At 37.4% G+C, this 15,936-nt stretch overlaps 1 protein-coding gene across 2 annotated transcripts in view; it reads right to left on the bottom strand.

The window, feature by feature from the left end:
- Positions 1 to 1,787: 1,787 nt before the first annotated feature.
- Positions 1,788 to 15,936, bottom strand: part of MAP3K1 (mitogen-activated protein kinase kinase kinase 1) — a 79,328-nt gene continuing 65,179 nt past the window's right edge. For both annotated transcript variants that reach the window (XM_041767102.1, XM_041767104.1), the window contains exons 11-20: positions 15,690 to 15,811; positions 14,074 to 14,165; positions 13,242 to 13,431; positions 11,639 to 12,917; positions 11,123 to 11,275; positions 9,459 to 9,621; positions 7,468 to 7,599; positions 6,465 to 6,607; positions 5,605 to 5,736; positions 1,788 to 4,390 (exon numbers count right to left, since the gene is read on the bottom strand). In XM_041767102.1, the coding sequence (XP_041623036.1) occupies positions 4,241 to 4,390; positions 5,605 to 5,736; positions 6,465 to 6,607; positions 7,468 to 7,599; positions 9,459 to 9,621; positions 11,123 to 11,275; positions 11,639 to 12,917; positions 13,242 to 13,431; positions 14,074 to 14,165; positions 15,690 to 15,811 (2,556 nt within the window). In that variant the 3' untranslated portion in view covers positions 1,788 to 4,240. The remainder of the gene's footprint in view (positions 4,391 to 5,604; positions 5,737 to 6,464; positions 6,608 to 7,467; positions 7,600 to 9,458; positions 9,622 to 11,122; positions 11,276 to 11,638; positions 12,918 to 13,241; positions 13,432 to 14,073; positions 14,166 to 15,689; positions 15,812 to 15,936) is intronic.

Raw genomic sequence — 15,936 nt, 5'->3', positions numbered from 1 at the left:
AATCACTGTGTTCTAAGGTTTGCCTGACAAATACTTGCTAGTGAGTAATTCTTCATTCCTCTTCTAATCAGTTTAACATAAGAGGGCAGTTTTTATTGTTTTTTCAATTCCATACAATATAAAAAGAGTTGTGTGGATGGAGTCAGTTAAGTTTAATCTATACTGCCTTGGAATAGTAGTAGTATTTATGTGAAAGTACGTAACATACCAAGTCATATAAGGTAGACTGTTCGAAGAGTTATAATTTTCACTTAAGATTTAAAAGAAAAACAAAATTTTTTGGAAGAGCTTTTCTTCTGGTCAAAAAGCCCTTAGATGTTGATAGTGGGGGGGAGGCTGTGAGTAATGGGGCCAGAAGGCATATGGGTAATCTCTGAATCTTCTGCTCAGTTTTACTGTAAACCTAAAACTGTTCTAAAAACTAAAGTATATCGTATACATATGCTGCAATATGTATAATACAACTTTTATATATACATGTAAGATGGTTTTAAAAAAAATATGTGGAACAAATATGTATTAAAGCCCACAGGTAAATGGGAACAAAGGCAGTCCAGCAGGGGTTGGGGCCATGCAGGGAAGGAAGCCTGATGGGCATCAGGAAGATTGGCTACTCAGGGGGTTAGGGGGAGGACTTGAAGAGATTAAGATCCATATATATGAATATATCTTGATATATATATCTTGATATATATATATATGGATAAAGCATATATATATATTGAACAGATCCATATATTGGATCTTAATATATGGATCTTAATATACCATATATTGAGGTACATGGGGGTCAGGTTTTTTTGTCCAGGGAAGTGTTAAAAATATGGAATGAGGGGAAGGTTGAATGAAGAACCCTAGTGGTGGTAAATTGAAATTAGATTGGTATGAACTCATGGTTTGTGTATGTATGTATGTATATTTCTCATCTGTGCACAAGAGAAACTACTTGGAATATATATAGTAGTTTTGTCTACCAGGAAGGTCTGGGAGCCAGTGACAAAGGCACACCCAAGAGCAATGAATACTGGTGGCTTGCCAGTTGGGACACAGAAGCTAGCTTTCAAGAGGCATCCAATGGCTGAGAATGACAATTTGAGCAAATACATGATGACAGTAATGGATTTTCTCTCACTGAATAGGAATCCACAAATCCATTGTTATATAAATGAATAATAAATGGGAGAAGAGGAAGCTCTTCTTTATAGCAAACTGTCCATTAATAAAATACAGAAAGAATGCAAGAACTAGAAAATCAGCAATTGGCAAGTGTCAGAGTAGTAATTCAGAATTCAGGAAAGCTAAGAGCAGAGGGCTAAAGTTGAATGAAGAACAAACTACATAGTCTCAAAGTATCATCTCTGCACAATACTTAATATAAAGCTAGATATTATGAAGGGAAACAGTAACTTGATAGTGGTGAGTGAGGCCTACTCAGATGATCACCGTATCACCAGCACTGGCACAGATTGGCTTTGGAGCGCCTCCTGGTAAGACACACCAAGAAGAGCACAGCGTCACCCCTCCCACATTCTGGTCACAAACTCATACTCTGAATCCAGGCATGAGGAAGCACCAAACTCCAGTGAAGGACCTCTATAAAACATTAGCCTGTAATCTTAAAAAATACTAAGGTCCTGAAGGTCAAGAAAAAACTGAGGAATGAGTCTGGACTGAATGAAACTGAAGAAACTTGACAAGTAGGAGGAACATATGATCTTGGTCTGGATCCTTTAGCTATACAGGACATAACTGGGCACCTGGCAAAATAAACAAAATTCCAACCTTTGTTCAAAAACTTTTATTTACTATAAAGACAAACACCAAAATAGGTACAAATACTATAAAATTGGTTCAATGGGGTAAAAATTTTAATTAAAATATCTTGATATATTTAAAATAACAAAGGATACATTTAAGCCAAATTTTCTTAACCCAGAGATTTTTTTTTGTAACATTTGCTTACACAGTAAGGTGCTAATAGAAGTTAGCCCTTAAGCCCTGGAAGTCTTAGGAATCATAGTCACACAGCAAATATAATTTCATTGTGAAAGTGAACTTTGGTAGAAGAAAAATCTATAGGACACCTGAGGTAGTAGAACCTGGAATAAACAGCAGTAGACATTATTTACAACTTGAGTACCAAATAACATTAAGAACACAAAAATAATTACACAATACAATTTTCAGTCCAGCTTTGATCCAAAGAAAATAAGATTATATCACATTTGCATTGAAAACAAAACAAAACACAAAACACCACAATTACCAGCAAGCTGAGGGAACTGCAAACAAACTCAAACAATGGATTTGGACATCTAGAGGCAGTTTGAGTTTGAAATGTGGTGGGCATGGTGATCTACAAAGTAATACTGATTAGCTGAGGTTCCTCAGTTTATACAGTTTACATTTCTGTCAGACACAGTATTAATCTGACCAGTGATCTTCCAGTACATAAAATGGCAAGAGTGCATCCATTAAAGCTTGCACATGAGAAACTCGGAAACAATCTTATTAGGGTTGTGAAAATTCTAAGTAGTCACACACACAAAAAAGAAGAAAATAAAAAAAAGACAGTCAAGTACAACACATTTAGAGCTACCAAACTTCACATTTCGGTACTATTTTTAACTCTTCAAATATTGCCAATCTTCCAAAACAAAGGAATGTAAAATTTCACTAAGAGACACATTCACATAAAAAAAAACCTGCTTTTTAAAAATTATATGCAATATATCCTTGTAAACTTATCTTGTAACTTATTTTACTTCCAATTTGTGATGTACATTTAAAATGTACTCTATATAGCTTATTTAGTTTATCCTGAGTCTTTGAGAATAACCAATTCTGTTTCACTCTGCAATAATTCAACTGGCTTCTGAAGAGTTAAAACTTAACATCTCAAAAAGTTGTATTAAATATTTAATCAGTACTTGATTTAAAAGACTTACAAAAAGATAAAAGAGCTGCCATTTTCCTTCAGGATTCCATGCATCTGAATTCAACTCAGATGAAAACCATTAGATAATTGTGCAAAATCCAATAATTAGTGTGTAAGTGAAATTCAATTTCACTTTTCTTTCTGATCATGTTTTCAAAGTTACAAGCAAATTTATTTTGTAAAAACACTATTACTCATTGGTAGTTGAGTCATTAGTTAATTTTCCTTTAAGTATCAGCCAGGCCTACTGTAAGGAGATGATGCATGGTAGAAGGAAAATAGCAGTTTAATAATATTATTAGTGGTGATGATGAACAATGGATTGTTACATACAAAGTAAGACTTCAGTGGTGTGAAGTTTCCTACAAAAGAAACCAATACATTAAAAAAAAACAATTTCAAGGTAATCTTGATCTTGGTTGTGAGCTGCATCACAGAGAATGTTGATTTTCACTTAATTTATATTTAACCTGCATGAAAAGAGCAGTGACTGACTCAGTGAAGGTAGTATTTTATTATATTCCAATTTTTAAAACAAACAAAATTAAATCTGTATTAAAACAAAACCTCTTGCAATAGCAAGATATTTAATAAACCCTAGTTCACACCTAGTTCTATTTTTTTTTTTCTGGTTTGAAAAGATCACCTTTCCCTGAATATTAAACAAAATGAAGGTAAAATGAAAATATAGAACCATAATTTCCAAAAACGAAATGAATGGGCCAACAGTAAAATGCACAGTGAACCACAACTGCCCAGGAATTTAAAAAATAAAGGTCAATTGTGGTTCATAAAGAAGTTATCAACTTTTAAAAATATATTTACTGCTACTTATAGCATATTCTGACCTAAAAGAGGCAGATACTGATTTAGAGCCAGTGACAAAAAAAAAAACTGAACGGAATTGTAGAACCCCCTGCTTGTCATCACGATATGGAAGAAAAATTGAAACATTAAAATAGATCCTGAGCCCCTCAGCTGCTAATATTGCTGAAAAAGTGCTCCAAAAAAACCCAAAATATGCTTGTTAGTCATGCAAAACTTCGTTGCTTTCCTGTTTACCTATGGCCAGTTCTTTGAAAGGCACGGTTTACAGTTTGTGCACAAATTGTGGACTTTTGCATACTAAGCTTAGGTACAGATCATGATTTGTCAATCACATACTTAGGTAAGGGTTCCCCACTGGTCTTGTTCATAGCTGTTCAGTGGCATGAAGGCCAGCAGATTATCAGCGTGGTTCCCCACAAAAGTTTTGCTCTTGTTGAGCATCCTGTCTCCATTATAGTTTATTTGTATAATTGGCTACCATGTAGTACGGAAGACCGGATGCTTCAGTAGCTCTCTTGACGGGGGTCTGTCCTGAGGTTGAAGTTCTAAACACCGAAGAGCCACATCTCGTAAACCAGGAGACAAATGTGAGGGGATTGATGGAGCAGTCGTCGCACTTGCAATCTGTAAGAAAAACCACCAGCGTGTTTAAACTTTCCACAATAGAAGCTTCTGATCTAGAAGTACACGTGCATCCTGTACATAGAAGAACTGAAGCTGAAGTTGGTGGACTTGCTTCCTGACAGGGAGTCTCTGGAAAAACTCACCCACTGGATGGGAGGCTTCCTCTAAGAATCTTCAAATTTTAGGATTTCAGAATTTAATCAAACACATCCTGAGCAGATGGATCTATGGTTTTCCTTGTCTCAAATGAACATGACTAAGTACATCAAAATGATTAGACAGGTAAAGTATTCACTTCATACTGTATGCTCTCCTCATACTCTGCAGTGTGATGGTTTGTCATCCTTGCTTCATCATACATGTTCTATCATTCAGCACAGAGAGCTATTCAAAGCTACTGAGACCACACCTGGCCAGTCCGCTTAGTACATCAGAAACTCAACTGCACAGAATGGGGAAGATATGGAAGTGTGGGAAGGACTGGGGGAGGTGCTGAGAGGTACTGAGGTACTGGTGCACTGGATTTCGAGTTACTCAGGCCCAGAGATTTTATTCCCATAATAATCCCATGAAGTAGATGCTGTAATTATACTCGTTTTATAACCAAGAAAACAGAGGGCAGACGGAGTCATTTCCCGAGTCACATGGCTTTTTAAAGTTTAAAGGCTGGAACCACCGTTTGAAATCAGGTCTGTATCATTCCAGAGCCTGAGTTTTTAACTGGCACATGTCTGGATCAAAAGCTAAAAATCTAAACTACTATACTCTTCTCCGCTGGAAATGGACAGAATGGATTTGAGAGTTGTCAGAAAGGTAGAACAGACGGGATTTGGTACCTCACTCGTGTAAATTTTTTAAATACAGAAAATAGTAAATCAGATTTTAAAGATTTGTGGATTGTGTCCATAAAGAGCTCTACATTTTTACATTTGAAAGTTGGATATACTTACGTACATATTTCACCTAAGAATAATGATTCATTATTTGCTAACTCATTGTTCGAAGTGACTTTATAGAGCCTATTTGAAAAACGAGGACCGACTGTACATGTCACCAACATTCATCACACCGTATGAATTCCGAGAGATACATATATGCATATTTATTTCAAGGAGGATACATGCTTTGACATTAGATTGAGAGTTAAGGGGAACCCATGAAAATCTGCCTCCTGCCAATTACAGCAGAAAAAGTAATTTTTATATTATAGTTACCTTAAATATCAAAGCAAGATGATTGGAGTGTTTTTCTGCATTCCAAGGTGGTTTAGCACAAGCCATTTCTATAATAGCACAGCCAACACTCCATACATCACAGCTCCTACCATACTGCTGACCTCTTAGTACCTAAAATAGTTAATTTAGAAATATGACTCATTAACAAAAGAGAAAAATATTCTGTAGTCATGTATTCTAGGTTTTATTTCAGACCAAAACAATGGTACAGACAGCAACTCCATGGACTACCTTGATGTCTCATTTATTTCATTAACAAGCTTAATCTCCTACGTGGCACAAAAGTACTTTGGAGAATTGTGAGATTCTGAAAAGGAGTCAGATCACAGAATATCCAAGCAGCCCCTGTGTACTTAAAGTCACTGTGGGGCCAGAGGACAACCAATTATCACTACATATAAACATGAAGAGTGTGGAACACAACTGAAGAAGCCTGATTCAGAACAGCAATACTATGTGAAATTTCTTCACTACTGTGAAGACTAGCTTCTGTGTGCTCATCTCCCTTTGGAATAGAGAGAGAGCAATTGTTAAGATTTTTAATTATGTGTACTTTGGGCATACTACAAAACAAGTAGTACAACTACCCCAAAATTCTCTGTTGGCAATGGTCTTATAAGCAAGTCTACTAAAGCCTGCTCTTTTAGAATTTTGTCAAGACAAAGATGGAAAGTCAGGGATTAAGAGTCTGAAATCAAGGATATCATTAAAACCTTATTTTAGAGCCATAATCTTCTCATTGGTAAGCACATACGGAACAACACTGCAACCTAAGTTGCTATAATTCTGTCACATGGAAAGCCAGCTACTTTGCCATCACATTCACAGCTGCTTCTCACCTCAGGTGCCATAAATGCAATTGTTCCCAATAACTGTCCCTGAAACTCTCCTGCACCAGTTCCTTTTGATGCCAACCTGGCTGCAGCTCCAAAATCTGCAATTCTCAGTCTCTGACCTGTGCTGTCAATTAGCAAATTGGCACCTGTCAACAAAAAGAGCAAATGACCTTGTATGTTAAAAAACAAAAGAATAGATTCAAAACTCAGTAAAATACTACTAATGAAATAGGACAGTAACAAAGGAAGTGGGCATGGAAGGGTTCAGAGAAATCTCCCCTCTTGATTCACTTCATTCTTGCTAAAAAAGGCACACAGGTATCAACAATGTGAAAATAAAATCCAAATCTTCAGAGGGAAAGATCAAAGTAACAAGGCAGAAGGAGATCAAGGCAGACATTTAATGAAATGTTACTAAGTGTTGAATACCTTTAATGTTCCCAACAAAAATCTTCCCTCAAAGTTAAAATTTTAGTGGTTTCCATTTTAAGACAGTTCTATTGAAACATACTCACCTAGACCAATTCAAAATAGTGTAATTCCTTAATTATAACTCATAAAAGTTAATGTTATAAAATTATTTGAATACTAGTCACACATACATGTCAGAAAACAGTTATTCTTAATAAGATAAACTGCAAAAGATCTTAAAGGATTTTTCTCAAAAGAAGCTCATGATACCCCAATTATTCTAAATAAAACTAGAAACAGGAACGTTTGGGGAGGCAGTAGTAGATCATGAGACCAAGAAATCAGAAACCTGATTTTTATACCTGGTTTGCCATCAATTAGCAGTGAGACTGGAAAAATCAGTCTCTCTGAGGAAGGCAGATTTCATGACTCCAAGGTTCCTTTCACTTCTAATAATTCTAGTAATTTGAGTTACTCAGGAAAAACAATCTGATAGTTGATCTTAAGTTAGAAACTGCCAATAAAGGTCCAAGTTGTAAAACTCTCATTTGTTTTCTATTTATTGTTAGTAGGTAGTAATTAAAAGAATTCCTACCTTTGACATCTCTATGAATGATCTGGTTTTCATGGAGATAGGAAAGGCCACGAAGTAACTGTTCAGTATAGTTAATAACTACTGATTCCTTGAAGGCTCCGTATTTACTGAGCAAATGAGCCACAGATCCCCCTAGAAGACAAACATATAATACTAATTATCATAAACTTAAGCCAAAATTAAAACCGCTTATTACACTTTGGTTACATAAGCTTGCACCACAAGAGCTCACATTCACATTTGAAATGTTAAGTTTATACTCTGCATCAGAAGCGAAATGGACTTAAAAACTAACACATTCTAGTCATCTCAAAACCTGTCAAACATTTTCATCAAACTTTCACGAACTAGTTTTTTTGAAAGGTCAAGATTTCAGAAAGCTTTAAACTTAACAGTTTTGCACCAAACTATTTTTGCAATGTACAATTCACCTGTCTTTTTGATGAAGATGTATAAAATACTTTTCATAATAAGACTTAAGCTGCAGGGTAGGGCACCTGAGTGGCTCAGTCAGTTGAGCATCTGCCTTCGGCTCAGGTCATGACCCTGTGGTCCTGGGATGGAGTCCCGAGTGGGACTCCCTGCTTAGCGGGGAGCCTACTTCTCCCTCTCTTCCCCGCTTGTGCTATCTTGGTCGCTATCTCTGTGTTTCCCTCAAACACATAAAATCTTAAAAAATAAGACTTAAGTAAACAGTGCTAAACATGTTATTTAGCAGAAGGTAGAGCGAACGGAGGAGCCAGAAGATCCAGCGTTAGGTTTCATATTCTCCTGGGAATGCTCTGACCTGGGACAGGTCACAAACTCAATAAACCTCACTAAGAATTATTTATAATAGTCAATCTTATCAACGCAGCTACAACCAACATCAGGGAACATACTAAAGAATGGATATGTGAATAGAAATCCACTCTTCAAATGTAAAAAAAATCTAAGAAATGAAACCAAGCATTTATTTGTTCAATACATCCTAAGTTACTTGTCTTACTGTATGTATGATATGATACCACATAAAACCTAGTCTGTATTTGTTCAAGCAGATAATAAGGTTCAGTTTTCTCTCAGTGCTAGTTGACCTACAATAAGTTTTCCAAGTTCTATCTTGATTTCATTTTTATACTGTCAAGTTAGAACATCTCTCATTGATGATGGCTGCCTGGAAAAATATGGGTCTTATACATAGCAGGTTTTAAAAAAAAAAAATATTTCTATAAAACAGTGCTGGGGATCCCTGGGTGGCGCAGCGGTTTGGCGCCTGCCTTTGGCCCAGGGCGCGATCCTGGAGACCCAGGATCGAATCCCACATCGGGCTCCCGGTGCATGGAGCCTGCTTCTCCCTCTGCCTGTGTCTCTGCCTCTCTCTATCTCTCTGTGACTATCATAAATAAAATTAAAAAAAAAAATTAAAAAAAAAAAAAAATTTTAAAACAGTGCTATACAATCATTTAAAAAGAAACACTGAAAAACTCTGAAAGGTAGAGACAATATCTTATTTTTATTTAAATGTAAGACAAGGGATCCCTGGGTGGCGCAGCGGTTCAGCGCCTGCCTTTGGCCCAGGGCGCGATCCTGGAGACCCGGGATCGAATCCCATGTCGGGCTCCCGGTGCATGGAGCCTGCTTCTCCCTCTGCCTGTCTCTCTACCTCTCTCTCTCTCTCTCTGTGACTATCATAAATAAATAATAATAAAAAAAATAAAAAAAAAATAAATGTAAGACAAAACGGGCAACCCAACCCTCTCAGGTTCCCTCCCTCTTTGGGAGCTTTGTAGTATCACTCTGTAAACTTTGCTGCCAATCAATCAATCAATCAATGTAAGACAGAACAAAGTATTTACAGTTCATATTATGTTAGGTAGGGGTGACTTGCTTTTAGAAATTCAAACTACTTATTAAAAACAAGTGTTCATTAAACTGTTTTTCCTAAATTCAATGTCAGCCAGAAAGTTAAATTCATGTACTATCACTGGCAATTTAAAACAGGAACATACCTGCCATCCATTCAATGAAGAGATTATAATTGCTCTTCTCACATGTGGCTCCCAACATCCTAATGATGTTGGGATGATTCAAATGGCTCATCATTCTGATCTCTTCTCTTAATGCTTCCACTACTTCTTCTTGTTCAGAAGATGTATTTCTGACATATGTCACCTGTTTTAATAACCATGTTTACAAAGTTTTGAATTCTGATGAATTTCCATTTACAATTTTTACTAACAATCTGATCTGAAATGGACAAATTCAAATCAGTTTATATATTAACAGAAGTTGGCATTTATGTTCATGGATGCAATGTAGATAATTTTTTAAAAACCAAGTCAAAATCTTCTACAGAAAAGAGTCTAGCTTAAGAAGCACTGAAATAGGGAAAAAACTGGGACATAGCCAATCCTCCAAAACTGTCTAAAGATAGAATAAGAAAAGCCTATCCGTGGAAGAACCAACAGAATTTAAAGATGAAAGTTTTAAGAATGCCTGGGTGGCTCAGTGGTTGAGCATCTGCCTTTGGCTCAGGGTGCGTGATCCCGGAGTCCTGGGATCAGGTCCCACACTGGGCTCCCGCAGGAAGCCTGTTTCTTCTTCTCCCTCTATGTCTCTGCCTCTCTGTGTCTCTCATGAATAAATAAAATCTTTAAAAAAAAATGAAAGCTTTGGGATCCCTGGGTGGCACAGCGGTTTAGCGCCTGCCTTTGGCCCAGGGCGCGATCCTGGAGACCCGGGATTGAGTCCCATGTCAGACTCCCGGTGAATGGAGCCTGCTTCTCCCTCTGCCTGTGTCTCTGCCTCTCTCTCTCTCTCTCTATGTGACTATCATAAATAAATAAAAATTAAAAAAAAATTCTTTAAAAAAAATGAAAGCTTTATTATTTATCTTCATAAACATGCTCACTAATAAAAAGTAAGCTACAGAGATCCCAAGATGATATTGCACTGGTAACACTGCTAAAAGGAGTAGGAAACCATAACTCTTGCTTATAAAAAGCACAAAAAAGACCAAGAACCTGGAGGTCCATCTTGATGTTGCAACTTATTTTTTTTTTTTTTAAGATTTTATTTATTTATTCATGAGAGACACACAGAGAGGCAGAGACACAGGCAGAGGGAGAAGCAGGCTCCATGCAGGGAGCCCGATGTGGGACTCGATCCCGAGACTCCAGGATCACGCCCTGGGCTGAAGGCAGGCACTAAACCGCTGAGCCACCCAGGGATCCCCGATGTTGCATCTTAAAATAATCATGCTTCAAGACTATATACTTTCAGGGATCATTTCTATAGTTAAAATAATCATGCTTCAGCTTTTCATTAGAATTCATGATGCTTTTAGGGGTGCCTGGGTGACTCAGTTGAGCATCTGCTTTCAGCTCACGTCATGATCCCAGGGTCGTAGGCTTGAGTCCCGCATCAGGCTCCCTGCAGTGAGCCTGACTCTCCCTCTGCCTCCCTCTCTCTCTCTCATGAATAAATAAATAAAACCTTAAAAGAAAAAAAAGGAATTAATGATGCTTTTGGTGCTGGCAGTATTTATTTTGAAATCTGGGTTTCTGAAAATTAAAGAATCTAAAGCATATATACATAGTGACATATCCTTTTTCTTATTTGCTCATGCTTTGTTTTTATAATTTAAGTCATTATGTGCTCACTAGATATTTACCTGTTTAACAGCCATTAAAGTTCCAGTTCCCACATCCTGAGCCTGGTAACAAGAAGAAAATGCTCCAAGGCCTATCTGCTGACCTTTCAGCCATTCAGTGTCTTCTCTGTAAGGTTGTTTTGCTTTGGTATGTCCTGGTAGAGTTTCCGGTGTCTACATATTAAATGAAAGCAATCTTTTTACTGTTAAGTTAAAAGAGGAAGAGTTTGTAAAATTAGTCTGGCAAAGTATTATTCTTGTTCAGTCTGGCTTCCCAAACCACCTATAAAGTTCTGAAGGGACAGTGCTGGTGACCAGTGTCAAAAGCAGAAGTGATCACCATTACAGAATCAATCAGAAATGCCTTTGAAATAGGCAAGTAGTGTTTGTGGTAAAGCAACGATACAAAACTGTTGTATAATTCCATGTGAAAAACTGCTTCTAATGATTAACTCATGTGAAAAGCATCATTTCTGAATTAGATTTCTTTTAGCTTGCTCCAAGGAAATTCTCTAATCTCTTCAAGACTATACTTACATCCTGTTGAATAATGATGATATCTTCTCCATTTTCAACCTGTAGTTGAGGAACTATGGGGAGGGCATCCTGAGACGCTGACATTGCCATGGCAATTGCTAAAGCTTCTTCTTCTTCAGCTTCCATCTTTTCTTTGCATTTCTGATTATGATTCACATCATCTTTGTAGGTATCATCATTTTCATCCTTTTCAGGAGAGAGGACAGCAACTTCTGACTTAAAAGTTACTGTCGTGTCACTTGAAGGCATGGATGCTTCAAGAAGGTCCTCAATACTAGAGTTGAGTTCTGTGTTGACATCTAACCTGCATTTCTCTTCTACTGGGGTGAACACTGTCTCATCACTGGGTATAAGAGCATTACTACTATTGCTGCTGCTGCCAAAGCTGTCATCACATTTGGAAGTACTGTTCAGATCAAGTGTCATGTTATTCTTTGAGGCATCTCCCTGTTTACTTGTATTACCTGGGGTAGGTCGAGATGGCTTTGGCCTGTGTATATTACTAGAGGGCAGGGGTCTTGATTGAGTAAAAATGGGGGAAAGTTTATCTGAGTCTCTGTTTTCGGAACAGTTTCTCTGGAACTGTAGAGAAAACTTGCGCTGTGTTTGAGGAGATGCAGAAGGTATTTTGCAGGGAGTGAATCCCTGAGGTCTATGCTTAGAGACCTCTGTTCCAGTGCCAGGTGGTGCAGATGGGGCAGATGAAGGAGGAGTTGACAAGGGTGGAAACATTAACGGGGAATGATGAGATAAAGGAGAGGAGTTCAAACACTGACTGTGCGGTCTGCCTTTTGTTTGAACCATTGGCTTTGGTTGCTCCATTGTTGAACTGGGAAGTCCTACAGAAATGCTGCCCAGTCTGTCAGTAATGTCCTCTGAATTGGCACTCAGTTTTGTAGCACACAGTCCTTTTCCAGTTTTCTCTAAATGGTCTGTACGCTCAAGGGGGCTGTTCTCTGTGGCTTCTGGATAGCTGGTGGGGACAGATGCCTGCAAAAAGCTGTCATGTCGATCATCCAAAGTGTCTCCTATGCCCAGATGGATGGCCTCAGCGATTTCCACCTCATCTGCAATAGCCATCAAACGACGACGCATCCTGGTAAAATGAGTGGAACTGGAAACATTCAGCATTTCTAATAGTTTTGAAAATACGTGGGGTACTGCAGTAACCATTCTTGCAGAACTCAAATATATCCTTCGGGAGAGTTTACCAACCATTGAGTGGGAATTATCAATGGACTGCAAAGCAAAGGTTAAGAGGGACAGCAGCTTTTTATACCTGAAAGAAAAAAAGACACATTCAATTACTAGACAAGTCAAAATTACTGCAAAATGTACGCAAATAAAAAGAAGGTACTACTTTAAAGCGTATACATTTAAAAATGTCATTTCAGAACAAAGGATTGATAATTTTTTGGGGAGGATCTATAAATTTTTAATTAGCCTAGACTTGAGGTTTTTATGTCAATTGAAGATTAAGGTATTAGTAACTTATATATGCTCTGTAGTTTGAGTCTTTCATAAATCTAATGTGTCTTTCTTAGGGGGTAGGGATGGGGCAGGAAGGAAGAACAAAGTAATCTATTTGCAGAAGAAAAATTACCTGACTTCAACAGGCTCAGCTTGTGAAACATCAGTACTGACAATATGAGGGTAAAATTCAGCAGGAAATTCCAACAGCAGTCTGTCTACAAGACAAAGGCGGCCCAGGAGTTCTTGCCAGTTGTTTGACTCAGTTTGGTTTCCAAGAATACAACTTAAGACGTAATCAACGCCACCAATACCAATGGATCCTATGAAAAGGAAAGTAAAAATAACTGAAAAACAGTGATATTAAAATCTAAAACAGGGACGCCTGGGTGGCTCAGCAGTTGAGCACCTGCCTTCGGCCCAGGGTATGATCCTGGAGTCCCAGGATCGAGTTCTGCATCGGGCTCCCTGCATGGGAGCCTGCTTCTCTCTCTGCGTCTCTCATGAATAAATAAATAAAATCTAAAACAAAACATCAAAAGAGCATAATGCCAAGAATAATACTCTAATTATATTTATTTTAAGATTTCCTTAGGGGCACCTGGGTGGTTCAGTCAGGTAAGCATCCTACTCTTTATTTCGGCTCAGGTCATGGTCTCAGGGTCCTGGGATCAAGCCCTGTGTTTGGCTCTGCACTCAGTGGGGAGTCTGCTCCCTCTCCTGCTGCCCTTCCCTCTATATGCATATACACACATGTGCGCACGTGCCCCCCCCCTGCTCAGATTAAATGAATCTTTTAAAAAAGAATTTCTTTGGCTAATTCATATTTCTACTGTTAGGTGACTAAATCCATTTACACAGTTACTCCAAAGTCCTGTATACAACTGCCCTATCAGAGATTATAGGATTCGATAGTCAGCTAAGGAAAATAGTAAGACCTGCTATATTAAGTAAAAAGTTATTACCAGCTTTAAGTATTTCTCTGCCAACTGCCAACTCTCCTGCTTGGCCTTTGCATAATTCCAACAGTGTTGATATAGACAGCTGACTTGTACGACTAAAAATGAAAGAAGCAACATCAGACTTGGATCTTGGATAAAATACACATTCAAAGGACAATACTAATGTGATGCTATGTGTGAAAGTGGGAAAAAAAGTTTCCACAGGTATTTGTTTTTCCACCACTAAAATTACATTAACAATGTCCCTACAAATAATTGTATTCATTATTTAGGGTCTAATTACATAAATTTTATCTGTGTTAAACACAGAATCTTTAGCAGTGGCTCTTAGAGAACAAATACTGATATCAAAATAAACCAGATGAAAGGCATATTTTGATTAATTCATTTAAAATAAAAAAGGCTCATTTTAATTTCTGAATTTTCAGTAAGAGTCTCTTACATTAAAAACAAAACCTTCCCATCCAAAACTTTATATTCTCTTAAATAGCCAGAGTGAGTTCCAAATACTTTAAAATCTCTTTACTCTGTTTTTTATAATGTTCCGTCATTGAAGTGACCAGGTAAACAACCTAATTTTAGCATTCCAGAAAGCCCACAATACAACAAATGTCACAAAAGCAGTGATGTTCTCAGAAAAATATGTACTCTAATACTGAAAACCTATAATTTTTCTATGCATCTTGCAAATTATTTGATAATTTGCTTAATGTTGTTCAGGTATTATAGTATTCTCTCTAACAAGATAATTTCTAATACTTTCAATCCATCCATAGGCTTGAGTAGAGAAAACAGTGGAGACAAACTTCATGAAATGAGAAGTCAAATCTAAGCACCTAGGTTTTGAGACTGGCTACACACCTACAATGTACATCGTGTGACTGAGCAAGTTCCAAATGAATGTAATGGCAGGGGCACAACAATGGCGATTCAGTGCTTCCTCTCCTGTCAGATGGGCAGGATGTAAAGTGGTGAGAATGCCCGACAACTGACAACCTTTGGCGGGAGCTGTCCTCATTAAATGAATAGTGAACAAACCAGTGGTCCCACTGAAGCAGAGTTTGAGCTTATTTTCACTACAATTGTACCTCACTTCTCTATCTTCTTGTTTTTACCCCTCTAGTTAGCATTATTCTTGTTCCTTGTCAGTTTTGGAGGATGTTGCACAGATATATGCAATTTGTTGCTGGTTTTTTTTTAGCATAAACTGTCAGTAAACACAGCAAATATGGAATGGTTTGGTTTTTTAAGCAGGTGTAATGATTTTATTGGTTCTTATCCTGTGTAACTCATTCTCTAAAATGAGATTATGTATATAATAGCTATTGTTCTTTCAACTGGATTTGAGATTAAGAAATATTATTTTAAAATAAAAGAAAATCACAACACAAAAATATGGTTATCCATGCAGTTTGTTAGCCTGGTTTTTACTTGCCATCAGTACTTCTCCCTAGTGTTCAACAGCTTTAAGTATTATATTTTAATTTCAAATCTCATGTTAGAAAACAATATTCAGAGCCTCATTTAATAAACATGTATCAAATACTCACCAGGTGTGAAGCTTGTTGCTAGGCTTTTAATATAAGAGGGTGTGAAGCAGTTCATTAATAGGGCCTTACCTATTGGCATCTGCACACTTGACTAGGATGGTGTCTACCACTGGCCGGAGAAGTCTCTGCAGTTTGATTCTTTCTGCCAAACTATGGCAAGGAGTATATACTAGCATGGCTCTCAATGTTTTCTGGGAGGAAAAAACTGAAGGTCAGTTTAACTGCATTTGAGAAACATCAGAGACCCTGGCAAAATCTGAGATAATTTAATAAAATAATGACAGGAAAGGATTATAACCCACAAATAAAAAAAATC

The sequence above is a fragment of the Vulpes lagopus genome, chromosome 8, assembly GCF_018345385.1.
Source record: "Vulpes lagopus strain Blue_001 chromosome 8, ASM1834538v1, whole genome shotgun sequence".
Lineage (NCBI taxonomy): Eukaryota > Metazoa > Chordata > Mammalia > Carnivora > Canidae > Vulpes > Vulpes lagopus.
This window is presented reverse-complemented; position numbering and strand designations above follow the sequence as displayed.